The sequence below is a fragment of the Gymnoscopelus microlampas genome, assembly GCF_963454915.1.
Source record: "Gymnoscopelus microlampas genome assembly, chromosome: 6".
Classification (NCBI taxonomy): domain Eukaryota; kingdom Metazoa; phylum Chordata; class Actinopteri; order Myctophiformes; family Myctophidae; genus Gymnoscopelus; species Gymnoscopelus microlampas.
This window is the reverse complement of record NC_139943.1, coordinates 53,282,998-53,300,728: the sequence shown is the minus strand read 5'-3', so window position 1 is coordinate 53,300,728 and position 17,731 is coordinate 53,282,998. Positions and strand designations below refer to the sequence as shown.

At 40.1% G+C, this 17,731-nt stretch overlaps 1 protein-coding gene across 1 annotated transcript in view; it reads left to right on the top strand.

The window, feature by feature from the left end:
* Positions 1-2,820: 2,820 nt before the first annotated feature.
* The window catches only part of slc13a1 (solute carrier family 13 member 1), a gene marked incomplete at both ends in the record, with an annotated part of 30,850 nt that continues 15,939 nt past the window's right edge, over positions 2,821-17,731 (top strand). The window contains 8 exons of the mRNA XM_084059635.1: positions 2,821-2,925; positions 7,171-7,299; positions 9,032-9,168; positions 9,622-9,809; positions 10,509-10,545; positions 11,643-11,871; positions 13,984-14,147; positions 15,837-15,956. Coding sequence (XP_083915761.1) covers positions 2,821-2,925; positions 7,171-7,299; positions 9,032-9,168; positions 9,622-9,809; positions 10,509-10,545; positions 11,643-11,871; positions 13,984-14,147; positions 15,837-15,956 — 1,109 coding nt within the window. The remainder of the gene's footprint in view (positions 2,926-7,170; positions 7,300-9,031; positions 9,169-9,621; positions 9,810-10,508; positions 10,546-11,642; positions 11,872-13,983; positions 14,148-15,836; positions 15,957-17,731) is intronic.

The window sequence follows — 17,731 nt, the reverse complement described above, 5'->3', positions numbered from 1 at the left end:
GAGCAGACAAATGGAAACCCTCTCCAACGCAATCCAAGCTGCTGTGGACCAGCTGAGAGCGGACGACCACGTCTCATTCCTGCAGAACTACAAGACCACGATGGAGGGAGTCCAGCTCGACCTGCAGGACCCACCGCCGGTCTCAGAACTATCAGGAGCCCTGATAGACGAGGCCAAACACCTGAAGAACCTGACCTTCAGCGTCTGGGACAAGATGAAGGACATTGTCTCCTACACTCCTGTCATCCTGGACCCCAACACTGCTAGTCCTGGACTCATGGTGTCTGGTGATCTGACCAGTGTGAGATGTGGAGAGGAACAGCAGCTTCCTGACAACCCAGAGAGGTTTAAGGACTGGTTCAGAGTGCTGGGTTCTGAGGGCTTTAACTCAGGATCTCACAGCTGGGATGTTGAGGTTGGAGACAATACATGCTGGGAAGTAGGTGTGTGTGTGGAGTCTCACCAGAGGAAGGGAGGGAGAGGGAGTGGACGATGGTTTATGCGGTGCATTGAGGGTGAATACATACAATTCTCATCAGAGCCTTATCAGTGGACTGTTCTCTCAGTGAATCAGAAACCCCGGAGGATCAGAGTCCAGCTGGACTGGAACAGAGTCCAGCTGGAGTGGAACAGAGGACGGCTGTCCTTCTCTGATCCTGATTCTGACACACACCTACACACCTTCACACACACCTTCACTGAGACACTGTTTCCATTCATTTTGACTGTTGATGATGATGGTAGGTCTCTGAAGATGTTACCAGGGAAGATCTGTGTCACTGTAAAACCACAGAGTGACACAGATCAGAACGTTGGTATTTTAGACAGACAGACAGACAGACAGACAGACAGACAGACAGACAGACAGACAGATCATGCTTTACGATTGTTTAACAGATAAAATGATTCCTGATAACATACTTTCATGTTGTAGTGTATAACTATAAACAATCAGTTTGTAATTCTATTGGTATAATGGTGACATGTTTGATATGATTATTACTGATAACATGTTTTATATTGTAATGTTTGTCATTTATGGATATGGAGGTTTGAATTCTATAGTTTCTCTGTGACAGTGATGATGTCTGTTGATGTATTTGATCTTATTAAAGATGATGAGAGTAAAGTGAGTCAGACGTGTGTTTGTAACAGTCAGCATTCAGCAGATCATACACTACGATTTATTAAAAGTAAAAGTACTGAATCAACCCCAGTAGTTGAGTAAAAGTATGCTGGTCAAATATTACATGTTGAAAGTTGCTCTGTCAAATTGGTACTTGAAGTAAAGTATCGGAGTGCACACTTTAAAAGTGCATGCTTTTAAAAATACTTAAAGGACGACTTCACCCATTTAATTACGGGTCTGTAACTCTGACATTGTACAAATGTCGGGTCCATTTGGTTCCATTCCTGTCGAGAGTTAAGGGGGTCCGTGGCCTAATATGCATGCCAAACTGGGGGTCCTTGAAATTAAAAAGTTTGAGGGGTTAAATGTAAATGTATAAAGTATACTTAATGGAAACGGATACTATGAAGTTTTCCTCATGACATACTGTATCTTAGTGTGTATAAGATTTACATATTACGTTTTGTAATATGACATAAATATAAGGTGCTATATAAAGTAACGATGCAAATTTAGGGGTGCCGTGGGGGGAAAAAAGTTAGAGAAGCACTGATTTACAGTATATAACTAAATGGGCACAATGTGTCTCCTACTGCCCAACCAACCATAGGATTGCATGTGCAAAACATGAACCACCACGATGCAATCACATAACATTTTACAGGGTCTACTGACCAGTGACCATAATGGTATAAAGTATACTAAATATATTTACTCAAGTACTGTACTTAAGTAAAATGTGAGGTATTTTCACTTTACTGGGATATTTTCAATTTTTCAATACTTTTACTTCTACTCCACTACATCTCAGAGGCAAATATTGTACTTCTATACTCCTCTACAATTATTTGAAAACTTTAGTTATTAGTTACTGCAGATATTGCAGGTATAAATAATTGTATTATAGAACATACATTAACCACTTCAGCAATAATGTATACCTAGGCTATTTGAAAATGGCCGATCTACAAGCTCACAATGCGTCACATCGGCTATTTTCAAACATTTTAGTACTTTTACTTTTGGTACTTTAAGTATATTTTGATGCCAATACTTTTGTACTTTGTTTTCAACTGCCATTTTGAACAAAGGCCTTTTACTTGTAACCGAGTATTTTTATATTGTGGTATTGCTTACTTTTACCTAAGTAAAATATCTGAGTAGTTCTTCCACCACTGATTCACACAGTGGTCATTTTGCTCCAACGGGGAAACTCCCCCCCCCTGTCATGTGATAAGAAGCGGCTTGCTAGCTCCTCATGCATCGAAGGAGGCATGAACTCAGTTCTGGGCTCTCCCCAGGCTGGCAGAGGGAGAGTAGCGCCCAGGATTACATAGGCAATTGGCACTGGGTGAAAAAATGGGTTACAAAATTGTGGGATAAAAAACATTTAAAAAAATAATATATTTACAATAAAATATATCTTTCGCATGATTTGTTTTATTGTCAAGGGTGATAATAAATGCAGGTCAAACTAAGGAGACAGCATAGACATCCAATCCTTTGTGTGTCCAGGATGATGACCTGTTTTCTTTTCCCCTGTTTTTTTTCCTTGAAAAGTTCAGTGTCTAATAAACTTTTATGAGCGGTTAACTGGTGGATGATACATGGAACAGAACAGATAAGGCTTCAGTCCGGGGGCATTTTGTTGTTCTACGGCTGAGGAGGAGGAGTTGTGACATGCTGCAGAGATGTGGCAGTTATTTATGAGAAGGTTATGGAACTATCGGGACGTCCTTGTCTTTGTTTTCACCCCACTGGTGCTGCTTCCTCTGCCTATGGTTGTCGGGACCAAGGTGAGACCGTCTTCACACGCAGGCAGACCCTGTATACACTTATACTCAGGGGTGGAAAAAGTGCTCAAACTTTTTACTCAAGTAAAAGTGCTAATACTCCAATATAGAAATAATCTGTTACAAGTAAAAGTCGAAATGTACTTAAAGTACCAAAAGTAAAAGTACTCATTATGTAGAATGTCCCATTTTAAGTTTTCAAATGTATAAACATCTTTTAAAAATAGCCGATCTACAAGCTCACAATGCGATGCATTGTGAGCTTGTAGATCGGCTATTTTCAAATGGCCGGAATGTATATACTGTTTGGACTGAAGTGGTTGGTTAGTTAGTTAGTTTTGTAATAATAATCAAAATCTACAAAGTAACTATAGTAACTAAATATTTCAAATAATTGTAGTGGAGTAAAAGTACAGCATTTTCCTCTGAGATGTAGTGGAGTACAAGTAAAAGTATTGGAAATTGGAAATACTCAAGTAAAGTACAAATACCTCAAAATTGTAATTAAGTACAGTACTAGTAGTAGAGTAAATGTACTTATTTGCTTTCCACCACTGCTTATACTGTATGCTGGTTTGTTTACTGTTGAGTGAGAATACAATATTGCACATAAAGCTAATCATCTGGGGACCCCCCAAAATAATGTGGGGACCCCCCTGGGGGCCTCTACCCCCGGTTTGGGAACCACTGCCCTAGACTGTGGAATAATCTCCCCTTGGACCTAAGAGCTCTGTCCTCTGTTGACAGTGTTAAAAGACCGCTAAAGACTCCCCTGTTTAAAACAGGCTTTTAGTTATTGTGTGATTGCAGCTTTTTGGGTTGTGTGTGTGTCCTGTCTTTTGTGATTTGCTTTGTCTTCTTATTGGTCGGTTGTTTGAATATTGATTGTTTTATTAATTTGGTCTTTTGATTTATTATTATGATATGCTTTTGTGTTTTAAAACAGGGGTCTTCAACAGGGCGTCCGGGACCCCTAGGGGGTCCTCAGAGGTGCTACAGGGGGTCTGCCAAATGTCTGTGTGATATGATTTTCTTTTTTACCTTAACCACTTGAACCCTAGCATCCCTCTGAGGAGAACTTTACCAAAAATAGCCGATCTACAAGCTCACAACGCCTCGCGCTGCGAGGCGTTGTGAGCTTGTAGATCGGCTATTTTTTGGCAAAGAGGTGTTTGGTGTAGAGGGGATAAAAGAGCAGACCAAGTAAGCAAAAAAAGTTAAATCTGAAACACAATTTTATACAGTATAGAGGGGGTCCCTGCTTCATCTCTCTCTCAGCTAGGGGGTCCTTGGCCTGAAAACGTTGAAGACCCCTGTTTTAAAACACGGTAGGCACTTTGTGACTATTACTGTCTGCAAAGGTATAGCTCTACAAATAAAACGTACTTACTTATTGCAGATACACATGCTGTAGGCGTCTATTGATCTACTTCCTGGAAGAAGAAAATAGTGTGTTCTATGTTTTTCCACCAAGGGAAAACAAAATCCCATTTAGTTTGACTATAATAAACCGAGGGCATTTTTCAATTACAGCCCCCTAGGCAGCTAGAGGTCAATTTCATTAACTGGATTCTACTTATCCTCTGAAATTGATATTCTTGTTTTCAGGGTGCAGCGAATCACCAAGCCAGTTTCCCGCTGGTATGAATTCAGTTTGATTATTTTTTTCAAGGCCAAAAAGAACCAAAACAAGATGGCAATAATAACTGTTCCCATCATTGTAATATACACACGCTTTTATTACTTCAGCTCCGTCACTTAAAATTCAACAAGGGTGACAGGCAGTAGTTCAGGAGGCCGCTGTGACATTCTTTTGCCATTCTTGTTTGTAAAGAGACAGATGGTAGTTTGTGATGCAGTATAGTACGCTTAAAGGGATATTTCACTTAAAAAAACTTGGGTCATTTTATCGTCTACTCAGGCTTTTGTGAGCCCCCCAGACCGTTTTTAAGTTGCTTTATTCAGTATTTAGATATTTGATATTCATTTTATCAGACACGCCCCCTTCCTATACAAACCCATTATAACTCCATTTCTAACATGTTAGATTCGACAGCCGTCGTTGGTTCTGGTGACTCACCCTGCCCTCCTAATACGCGAGGGGGCCGTGTTTTTGCGCTAACTTTTTTCATTTCTTTTTAATATTTATTTTTGGAAAAATGACAAAGATTAAATACAATAAAAAAAACATTAAAAATAAATGAAAAAAGTTATTGAAAAAACACGGCACCCTCGCGTATTAGGAGGGCTGACAAAAGCCTGAGTAGACGATAAAATGACCCAAAGTTTTTTTTAAAGTGAAATATCCCTTTAACAATAACAATCTTGTTATTTTCCGGGGTGGCATGTTTAAAGGGATAGTTCACCCAAAAAATCTATCGATTAGTCACCCCATGGAGACTTGAATTCATGGATATACATATATATTTAGTCGCATTCCTAAGCCAATAATTTGATGACCAGAGGACCGTTTGGCAGCGGTTCCGGTAGGAGATACAAAGGAGACTCTTTGTGTCTCCTACCGGAACCGCTGCCGGTCATCAAATTATTGGCTTAGGAATGCGACAAAAACAAAACAATCCATAGAAAAAAAGTAATTTTTGGGTGAACTATCCCTTTAAGCCTTTATTTGACAATATCAGTCGAGCGGAGAGAGACAGGAAATGCGGACAGAGAGCAGAGGGATGACACAGTCATTCAAACATTCAAACCAGGCAGGTTACCCACTGACAGTGTTAATTTTGACAGATTTTTTTTATTTAATTTTAGTCATAGTCTATTGAATAAAATTTCATTTAGTTTTAGTCACCTTTTAGTCATCTGAAATGTTTTAGCGTTGGTCTAGTTTTAGTCGACTAAATATCATACCATTTTTAGTCGACTAAATCTACAGTTAATTTAGTGGACTAAAATGTATCTCAGCAGGCCGTGATAGCGTCTTAAAGGCTGATTCATACTTAGCTGCTTGCCAAAAATAGCTGCTTGTAGATCAGCTATTTTCGGAACGTGACACCATGAGTGCAATCAACCGTTTTTAGTTCTGTCTTTTAGTTCTACTGGATCTCCACTAGTCCCTCCTTAACATTTTACTCTAGTTTTTGTTTGTTGACAAAAATTGTCAACATGCATTTTAGTCATATAGTTTTAGTCACCATAGCTTAGTTTTTATTTCGTTTCTATTTAGTTTTCGTCAGTGAAAAAAAGTAGTCGCGAAAATGTTTCGTCATAGTTTTAGTCGACGAAATCAACAGTGCCCACTGATGAGGGCATTGTGTGTGCTATCGGGTCAACAGTGCAGTAATCTTGACTGATACATTATCAGTCAGGATTACTGCCTGTAGGGTAAACGTGACTGAGTACACTAACCTGAGTTAACCTGAGTTACAGTTACAGGCTACCGAGTACAGTGGCCTTACAGGTTAGTCGATCTACAAGCCCACACTTGTGAGCTTGTAGATCGGGCTGCTTTCAGTACTCGACACTGCAGTACTCAACAGTCAACACTGTTGTACAACAGAACATTTCGCCTGTTCTGGTGTAGTATGCATTGGGCTTATTGAGGGTCCGTTTGGTTCCATTTGTACACTGACCAGTGGTGTAAAAATTACTCAATTCCTTTACTCAAGTAAACGTATCAATACTGCAATGTAGAAATACTCTGTTACAAGTAAAAGTCTGGAATAAAAAAAAATGCTTGAGTAAAAGTACAAAGGTGTGGTATCAAAATATATTTAAAGTACAAAAGTAAAAGTATACTCATTATGCCATTTCACAAGTTTTGTATACTGTATAAAATGTATATAAATCTAGAAAATAGCAGATCTACAAGCTCACAATGTGTCACGTCGCGACGCATTGTGAGCTTGTAGATCTGCTATTTTCAAATGGTTGAAATGTGTATAGGGCTGAAGTGGTTAATGAATGTTTTATAATAATCAAAATCTACAAAGTAACAAGGAACTAAAGTTGTCAAATCATTTTTGTGGAGTAAAAGTATAATGTTTGCCTCTGAGATGTAGTGGAGTAGAAGTAAAAGTACTGAAAATTGGAAATACTCCAGTAAAGTAAAACTATTATTGGCAGCCGCCAAATATGGCGAAGATGCCGTCACTTGTAAACCCCGAGGGGTGTTTGGTTAATTGTCCAAGATTAGCTGACTGTACATTTTTACAGTACACCGTGTAAATATTTGTGTCCTTGTATTGTTTCTTGTATTAAGTGTGTGTGTGTGTGTGTGTGTGTGTGTAGGTGTCAGAATGTGCGTTTGTGCTGTTTCTCATGGCCGTCTATTGGGTGACGGAGGCGTTGCCTCTCTCTGTGACTGCCCTGCTGCCGGCCTTGCTCTTCCCTCTCCTTGGCATCATGACGTCCTCTGAGGTGAGTGAAAGAAAAAGCTCCCTGAAAAGGAGCTTTTCTATAGGGAAAGAAATCATTGCTTGAATGTTATAACATTAACCACTTAAGACCTGAGGCCGCTTCTACAGTTTTTCGGGAAAAAATATTTTCACGATTTTTCAAAAATAGCAGATATACAAGCTCATAGCGGGGCACTCGGTGCCGCGCTATGAGCTTGTAGATCTGCTATTTTTGAATAGCCAATGAAACCTATAAGTGACACAGATGCGTTCCAGGTCTAAATGGGTTAACCACTTGAGACATATAGTCTTGCGTTAGTATTATGGAACATAATGACGTTCCAGACATGACGAGGTGACGTGTACAATTTATTGAAGAAGATTTTCTGAGCATTAACCCATGAAATCCGGGAACGCGTCTGTGTCATTTTAGATTTCTTTGGCTTTTCAGAAATAGCAGTTCTACGAGCTCGTAGATCTGCTATTTTTGGAAAAAAAATATCGTAGAAATGTGTGCAAATCTTTCAATATATTAATATATACATTTTTAACTCAAATCTTTGCTTCTGGGGGTCCCTGGAACAACACATTTTGAGATGGGGGTCCGTGGACAAATTCATATCATTTTGGGGGTCCTTGACATGAAAAAGGTTTGCACTGATATTATGGCAACATACTGTACGTTATTTTTCAAATAAACCGTTAGGATTTAGAAGACATTTGTAGAATCCCCAGAAGCAAAATTTGAGTTACAAATGTTTGCTTTAAAACATATGGATATATATTCAAAGATTTGCACAAATTGTAACGATAAAAAAAAAAAGCAGATCTACAAGCTTGTAGCGCGCCACTCTTGTAGCTTGTAGATCTGCTATTTTTGAATAGCCCAAAGAAATGAAGAAATTGAAGAAAATTACACAGATATCCCGGTTTTAATGGATTAAGACATTGTCAGTCCATTCTTATAGTGTTCCACTCTAACAAATGCTGTCCTTGAATGGTCATATTCTATGAACAGGGCAGGCATGGTACACTTATAGACAACAACAATGGTCTTGCTGAACCAGCTAGAAAGAGAATAGAGTGGTGGACATGTTTTGTTGCTTGGAACAGTTGTTGACTAGGTATCTGTGACAAGACTCCTGCAGTGAAGTTAAGTTCTATGGTCCAAATACACAGATAGGGCGGCAATGGTTATAGAACAGATTGTCATTCTAAAGATTCTCGAAAATTTGTGCAAATCTTTGAATATATATATATTTTTAAGCGAACATTTGTAACTCAAATCTTTGCTTCTGGGGGTCCCTGGAACAAAATATTTTGAGATGAGGGTCCGCGGCCAAATACATATACATTTTGGGGTTCTTGACATAGAAAAAGTTTGAAAACCACTGACATAGCAACATAAGTTTATTAAAAAAAACTGTTAGGATTTAGAAGACACTTGCAGAATCGGAACCTCAGGCCTTAATGGGTTAACATCACTTTCCAGCATAGATAGCATTGAGGCAAAATCATCTGTGATGGATTAAGAATATCATAAATGGACTCCTTGCCACAGTATGTTACATCATGATAAACCTCTCTCCCCCCATCTCTCCCGGCTTTCACATCTCTTTCCTTATTTGTCTCTTCTCTCTCCCTCTGTGTTTTACATGGCTCCTCTCCTGTCTCTTATCCTCTCTCTCTCTCTCTCTCTCTCTCTCTCTCTCTCTCTCTCTCTCTCTCTCTCTCTCTCTCTCTCTCTGTCTCAGGTGGCGAGGGTGTACTTCAAAGACTTCCACTTCCTGTTGATAGGAGTCATCTGCCTGGCCACCTCCATAGAGAAGTGGGGGCTCCACCGGAGGATCGCTCTCAAGCTGATCACTCTGGTCGGGGTCAAGCCTGCATGGTGAGTCATGCATAGTGGTGGAAAAAATAAGAAAAAACAAGTACATGTCAGAAATTCTGAATTTACTTGAGTAAATGTACAAAAGTATTGGTATCAAAATGTATATAGGGCTGAAGTGGGTAATGTATCTTTTGTAATAATAATCATCACATACATACATCACAGAAGCAAATTTTGTACTTTTACTCCACTACAATGCTTTGAAAACTTTAGTTACTAGTTACTTTTTAGACTTTTATTATTATCGCAAAACACACTAACCACTTCAACCCTATACATTTCGGCCATTTGAAAATAGCAGATCTACAAGCTCAGAGTGCGTCAACTCGAGTAAAACGTGTGAGTACTTTTTCCACCACTGCAAATGTCACGCTTGTATCACCATTTGAAAAATTCTCCCAAAATATTGCATGTTATCTGCTGCACCTCAACCCTCCAACACTCCATGATAAGGCTGTTGTTGGGGTTCATGGCGGGGTGCTCCTTCCTGTCCATGTGGGTCCACAACACGTCGGCGGTCACCATGGTCATGCCCATCGTGGAGGCCGTCATCCAGCACCTTGTGAGGCCTGAGGAGGCAGAGGTGACACAACCAGGCACCCACCAGCACCAGCACCACAACCCTGGGCTGGAGCTCAACGGTATAGCCACTCCATGGCTACAAACATTCACTTTGTATTAACTCAATTACCTGTCTTAACTATGGGATTTGTTGTATACCAAACCCCAGTTCTGTATACATGAAGGCCACAGACCCCCATAACTCTCAGTCACAGACAAGGGTCCATTTGGTTCCTGCACTATCAATCATTTAGCCCATCAATCATGAGAACTCCTATAGAGTGTTTGTTCAGTAACAGGGGTCTCAGGTGGGTTACCAATTTCATCCAACCAGGAGAGAGAGTATCTATTTATCAGCTTAATTTTTTATAGTGTTCCAGTTCCAGTTCCAGCTCATTTATTTGTGTCATCGCTTCCAATTTCTCTTGTTTAATCTGTATCCTGTAGAAGTTCTCTCCCTCACTATCCTGATTGGAGGAAATTAGTATCCTGACCTGAAAATATCATTTTCTGTTTACTAAATAGCTGGAGAGAGACGGGAACAAACACTCTATAATAGCAACGATTAGCCTACTATGGTTAATATTTAAGACTTAATTCAACATAAAAAATATATACTTATACCACCTTCAACGTCTCAATGAAAATGAAGAGATAGGCTAGGTTGTACATGCTCTCTCAGTGTGTTTCTGTTAATGACTAGAATGGCTACAATTTGAGTCTGTAATGACGGCCATTAGCATCAGTCATTAACTGACTAATGTCTGTAATTTGTGCAGAGACCGCTGGGCATGTTGACATGGAGGAGAACATGAGGTATGTGAAGTACATTATTCAATCTTAATCCGTCAACACCGGGAAAGCATCTGTGTCATTTTAACATCTCTTTGGCGATTCAAAAATAGCAGATCTACAAGCTCATAGCGTGGCACAGAGCTTGTAGATCTGCACATTTTTGAAAATTTGTTAAAAATGTATGCAAATCTTTGAATATATATAATATATGTTTTAAAGAAAAAAAATGTACTCCGATCTGTGCTTCTGGGGGTCCCTGGAACTACTTATTTTGAAATGGGGGGGGGGGGGGGGTCAGCGGCTAAATACATATCATTTTGGGGGTCCTTGTCATGGAAAAGTTGGAGCACCACTGATATAGCAACATACTGTTAGGATTTAGAAAGCTTTTTTTTTATGTATTTGGCCGCGGACCCCCCATCTCAAAATGTTTTGTTCCAGGGACCCTCATGAAGCAAAGATTTGAGTTACAAATGTTTGCTTTAAAAATATATACATTCAAAAATATTTCACAAATGTTCAAGATTTTTCAAAAATAGCAGATATACAAGCTCATAGCGCGGCACTCGGTGCCGCGCTATGAGCTTGTATATCTATTATATGCTATTTTTGAATAGCCAAATAAATCAAAAGAATGACACGGATGCTTTCCCGGATTCAATGGGTTAAGCTAAATTAATTCATACTGTGTAGGACAAGCCCGCCGTGTGCCATATTCTTTTGGCTCCATGGACGTAGTATTTTTCTGGAACGTGCCCACAGGCTGTGAGCCACTTGGCTCCTGAAATGTCTAGCACCTCAACACCCAACACGTCATTAACGTCCCACAGCTTTGATTGGTTGGCTGACTGGCCTGCAGATACGGCCTAGGTCATACACGGGCAACTGGCGGCCCGGGGGCCACATGCGGCCCCCCACCTTCACTTAATGCGTCCCGCAGGTTAATATCGTAATAGTGACATATTATTGATCTCAGCTGTTGCCATTCCAAACATGCAAACATGACCCGCTTTAATTACTTCAGTCTATATTAGTAGCTTAAATGACTAGTAAAAGTTAACAAAACTCCAATATGTACAGAACTCAGCCGCCCGCCTGCTCACCCACACCCGCTCCAGAGACCACATCACCACCTACCAAGCCCTCAACCACCAGGCACCCCAATACATTTCCGACCTCCTTCACAACCACGTCCCCACCCGTTCCCTCAGATCCAGCGATGCCAACTTCCTCAAATTCCCCACCAAAAAAACGAAGCGCACCTGGGGTGATAGGGCATTCTTTGTTGCAGCACCCACCCTCTGGAACCCACTCCCACCTCACATCAAAACCGCCCCCGCCCTTGCCGTGTTCAAAACCTCCCTCAAAACCCACCTCTTCAGAACTGCTTTCCCCACCTAGCTGATCTCCTACCACCCTAGTCTCAACTTTGTTTTATTCCCTGGCCTTCTGTAGCATTTTTTAACTTTTTATTCTCTGTATTTTCTTATTAAAGTTGTTTTGTTTTGATTGTGTTCTACCTAGTTTAGCTTTGTAAAGCGACTTTGAGTACTCAGAAAAGCGCTATATAAATTCCAGCTATTATTATTATTATTATTATTATTAACATGAGGATCCATAAGTATAACTAAATGCATTTGAAATTAAAGGGTCTACACCATGAATTTTAACTTTTTCTTCATTTTTGTGTGTTTTTGGTCTCCCCCACCTCTCTTCTGTTCCAACAAATACCCGACTTCGAGCATGCAGGCTTTCATAGGCTATCTGTGGTTTTTATGTAAATTGGTCTGAAAACAGTCCGTCAGATTTGTTCCCCCACCCTACGTCACGTCTGGGAACAATTCCTCCCGTTTTTCAGATCTAACCAAAAAAAAAAAATCAAAAAAATATATATATATTTTTTTTTTTCATTTTTAATTTTTTTTAAATTTTTTCTTTTCTTTTTTTTTTACTTTTTCCACACAGAACCAGGACATAACATGCATACAAACTGGCTCAATAGCGCCCCGTGCCAAACAGGACAATGTGGTATTGCAGGTGAAAGTGCTTTATAAGCCAGAGAGAAGTTAGTTGGAATGAGTATATCTGAGGCTTGATTTAGGCTCAAACCTTTTGAAAAACGTTTGAGGGACATAAACAATATGATATCAAATATTATTATTATTTTTTAAATTCATGGTGTAGCTCCTTTAAATAAAAATGTTCCTTTTCAGGATTCCAATTCAAAAATAGCAAAAATATCCGATCTACATGCTCAAAACACTGTGACGCGTTGTGAGCTTGTAGATCGGCTATTTTTGCTACTTTTGTGTGACATTGAATGGCGAAATACAGCATTAATTTACGAAAAAAGTTAAAATACGGTGATAAGAGGTGTCTACCCGACAGTATATGCAATGTGGCCCTCTGGAGTGAGTGTGGAAATATAGTGGCCCTCTCCATCATCAAAGTTGCATCACCCCTGGCCTGGATCAAGCATTGTTATCTCTCTCAGTACAGATCAGTATCCAGAAGCACAAGGTCACTGTGATGAACCATCATCTCATCATGTGGAGGTGAATATCCCCAACCACATTGTACTGTAATGCAATTATACTATCAGGTACAAGAGTACATAATAACTTAAAGGTAGGGTAAGTGATTTGCGTTGGTTAAAATAAGTGTTAAATAGCTCTATATTCTGATAGTACTCATTGCTATAGAGTGTTTGTTCAGTAACAGGAGTCTCCTTGTCTCTCCACCTCTTTATTAAACAGAAAATGCATTTTCGTTTCAGTTTAATTTCCAATTTTATCGAACCAGGACAGAGAACTCAATCAGGATATAGATTAAACAAGTGAAATTGGAAGTGATGACACTAAGAAATGAGCAGACAAAATTGGAACTGGAACACTATACAAGTTAAGCTTAAAAATGGGTACTTTCTCCTGATTGGCTGAGATTTTGACACCTACCGGAAAATGTATTTTCTGTTTATTAAAGAGCTGGAGAGATGGGGAGACTCCTGTTACTGAACAAACACTCTATAGCAATGATTACTATCAGAATATAGTATTTTAACCTTTTAACAAAAATACTTTTTGTTTTAACCAAAAAATATCACTTAACCTACCTTTAAAACTTGTTTTTATGTATCTTATGATCAAATTATTATGAGCGCTTCACCGGCGCGTTTCAATGTTGTAGCGCTCCTTTAGCAGCCGCTGCTTCTAAATTTCGCGTTTTTTCGCCGTTTCTTTTTTTCCACGCCGTGTGGTGCCCCCCCCCAAGGTTGGTGCCCTGTGCTTCAGCATCTCAAGCCCATTGGATAAGCCACCACTGGGTTTGGCGCCTCCCTTTTCTTTGTCCACTTCCTCCCGGGGTGCTTCTGAATTTATTCCTACTAACAACTACTACATTTCAGGATTAATTCAAGGTGAACGTGAGTAAACAGTGTTAATAAAACATGGTGTGTTGCAGATAACGGTGCCCGTCACCACAGAGAGCCCCCATGAGAGGAGCGACAGAGAGCGCATGCTGTGCAAGGCTCTGTGTCTGGGGGTTGCATACTCCTCCAACATAGGAGGCATCGCCACCCTGCCAGGGACCTCCCCCAATCTCATCTTCTCACAGTACATCAATGAGTGAGTCAAGTGCTTGGGGTGGGTGGGTGGGTGTGTGTGTGTGTGTGTGTGTGTGTGTGAGCCTGTGTGTGTGAGAGAGATAAGATAATTACCTTTAGTCATCCCACAAGGGAAATTTAGTCACCGAAGACAGCTCAGCAGTTAACTCATTCACTGCCAGAATTATTTCTGGCCACGTTTGAACACTGCCATATTTTTCATTGAAAAAAAAAAAGTACTCAGGAGCCGAGATACAGAATTTTTAAGTTTTAAGTTAACAAGGAAGTGGATGGGAGTCTATATCTTCGAAAAATCATATCTCCTTGGTCTTTGGGTAAAAAAAAAAAAAAAAATCTAAAAAAAAAAAAAAAAAAAAAAAAATATTTTGTATTTTTTATTTTTTTTAAAAAGTCGTTTTAGTCGTTCTTGGCAGGCATGGCTTATGGACAGAAGTCGTTTTAGTCGTGCAGATAACAGGGCAAGTGAAAAAAAGTATTGTAGACACAGTATGATAGAAAGACATCAGAATTCAATGCAACCCCTTAAAAAAAAATACAATATACAACATACAATATATACCATATGCCTAATAGAGATGCTTAATAATAGGCAACTGAGAATGTGAATATTTGTTGGTTTGTCAAGAGATATCACAGATGTGTTTTGGAAATGAGTCACATAATTAGACAGAGGTTACAGTGATTGTGACGGCACTTGGACATCATCTCTCCTTTCAAACACACTGATGACTAATTTAGGCAGGGGCGCCAATTTATGTGTTACACAAAAAACGGGTTCCGGGTTTTCCTTTTTTTTGTTTTTTTGTTACTTTAATGCAGTTACTTTGGTACAAATGTTCAACTGTAGGTACGAATACACCTCTGTGCTTTTGAACAATCAAAATAACAACATTTTGTTATTTGCACCTGACAGTCTTCGTAACTCCAGTGGCGGTAACAATGTTTATCCTACCAGGACACGCAGGCAGATCAGTATATAGAGATAAAGGAAGAAGCAGTTAAACAAAATAAACAACAATGATGATCCATTACATCTCTGTTTGGTGAAACCCTCATATGTCCAAAAACGGGTTGTGAGCGTTGTAGATCTGCTATTTTCACTACTTCTGTTTGAAAATAGGAAATACAAGGTTTCTGCCCGACATCGACGATTAATGGAGTAAGTTAGTGCTCTGGGATTGTGTGTCACTGAGGTTAATGGAGCGTGTAAATGAGAGATAGTTTCTTCTCTGCCTTGGTTCAATTGTGCGATGAGCATTTCAGGACTGCAGTTTAAATCAGCGATTCCAAAACCTTTGCGCCGGGGCCCTCTGGTGGGCCTTTGCTTTTGCCTCTGGGGGGCACCACCTCCTTTTTTTTGTGTAGAAACAGGAACTCGGGTTTGGCTCCTCCCCTTTCTTGGTCCACTTCCTCCCAGGCGCTTCTGTGTTTATTCCTACTAACAACAACACTACATGTTTAGGGCAGTAGTGTGTTTATTCCTACTAACAACAAACACTACATGTTTAATACAGTAGTGTGTTTATTCCTACTGACAAGAACACTACATGTTTAGGGTAGTAGTGTGTTTATTCCTCCTAACAAGAACACTACATGTTTAGGGTAGTAGTGTGTTTATTCCTCCTAACAACAACACTACATGTTTAGGGCAGTGATGCTGACAGAGATGAAACTGTTTTGTATCCTATAGGTTTTACCCAGGATGCAACAGCATTAACTTTGGGAACTGGCTGCTGCTGTGTCTGCCAATCAGCAGCATCATGCTGCTGTTGTCATGGATATGGCTGTACTGGATGTTCATTGGTTCAGAGTGAGTGAATAACCCTCTAGTGACTAGTCCAGTGCTTCTCAAACTTTTCAGGCCACGACCCCCCAAAATAATATTTGAACTGGGGACCCCCCAAAATAATATTTGAACTGAGGACCCCCCAAAATAATATTTGAACTGGGGACCCCCCAAAATAATATTTGAACTGGGACCACCCAAAATAATATTTGAACTGGGGACCCCCCAAAATAATATTTGAATTTGAGAACCACTGCTCTATTCCACTTCTTTTTTTTTGGGTCATTTCTTTTTTTTCAAATCCAAAAATGAAGAAAATTGCAGATCTACAAGTTAACGACATAACGCATTAAAGTGGTTAAACTTGATGCGATATTAGCTCATTCTGCTGGGGACCCCCTGGAACCCGCCCTCGAGGCCCCACTGGGGGTCCCCAGACCACACTTTGAGAACCACTGTCATAAACAGCCGTTGGTGGTCATGACACCTCACATCTCCGTTTGTCTTTTATTAAATTAAAACTGTCTGCATGCACCGCCTCTTTAAGTTCCCAGTCTAATGATTCAGTCTGGGTGTCACATAAGGTCTTTCTGGTCCAATTACTCTGATCTTTCCACTCAACTATCGTCGCTGTATAGGGTGGAAACCTTGTATGTCCAAAACTGTTACTTTTCAGGAAATAGAGGAAAGAAAGGATCACAAGCTCTAAAGTTAATACGTTTCATTGGTTAAATATTTATAAAACCCACAGACACACTTAACCACTTTCACTTTAAAGATTTGACGGAAATATCTAAATTAGCCGATCTTCAAGCTCACATTGTGAGCTTGAAGATCGGCTAATGAAATATGGAGATGCAAGGTTCCTGCCCTGACAGCAGCATTATGAAATAAGTAGATTTGTTTCGGGGGGGTTGGGGGGGGGGGGGGGGGTTGAGATAGATAGGACCACAACAGTCGTTTCAATATGAGGAATTTCACAATGTTTCTCTGTCGGGTGGAAACCTCATGTCCAAAAACTGTTACTTTTCAGAATTCAAATTCAAAAGTAGCAAAAGTAGGGGAGCCCGCTGGCCGTCTCTCTCTCTCCCTGTTTCCTGTCTATTTCCACTATGTACTAGAGCAGGGGTCTTCAACGTTTTCAGGCCAAGGACCCCCTAGCTGAGAGAGAGAGATGAAGCAACCCCCCATTGTATCATAACATTGTGTTTCAGATTAAACTTTTGCTCCTCTTTTTTCCCCTCGACGCCTATAACTCCTTGCCAAAAATAGCCGATCTACAAGCTCACAACGCCTCGCAGCGCGAGGCGTTGTGAGCTTGTAGATCGGCTATTTTTGGCTGAAGTTCGCCTCAGAAAAAGGGATGCTAGGGTTCAAGTGGTTAATGTAAGAAAACAAATAATCATATCACACAAAGATTTGGCGGACCCCCTCTAGGAACTCTGAGGACCCCCTAAGTCCCCTCAGAGTCCCCTCAGACCCCCTGTTGAAGACCTCTGTACTAGAGACTATACTGGGCAGAAAAGCCCAATTTTTTTTAAAGTAGCAAAAGTAGCAGATCTACAAGCTCAAAACGTGAGCTTGTAGATCTGCTACTTCTGATATGTTTGTGTGACGCTGTAGCTTGATCAATGGCATTAATTTACGAAAAAAACACAAGAAGTTAGAATATGGAGATAAGAGGTTTCTGCCCGACATTTCACAATGACAGTCTGGGTGACAGTATTATGATGGTGGAATAAGGGCAGACAGGTTAATTATCAGCAGAGATGACCTTTTGGAGGCACTCAGAAATCATT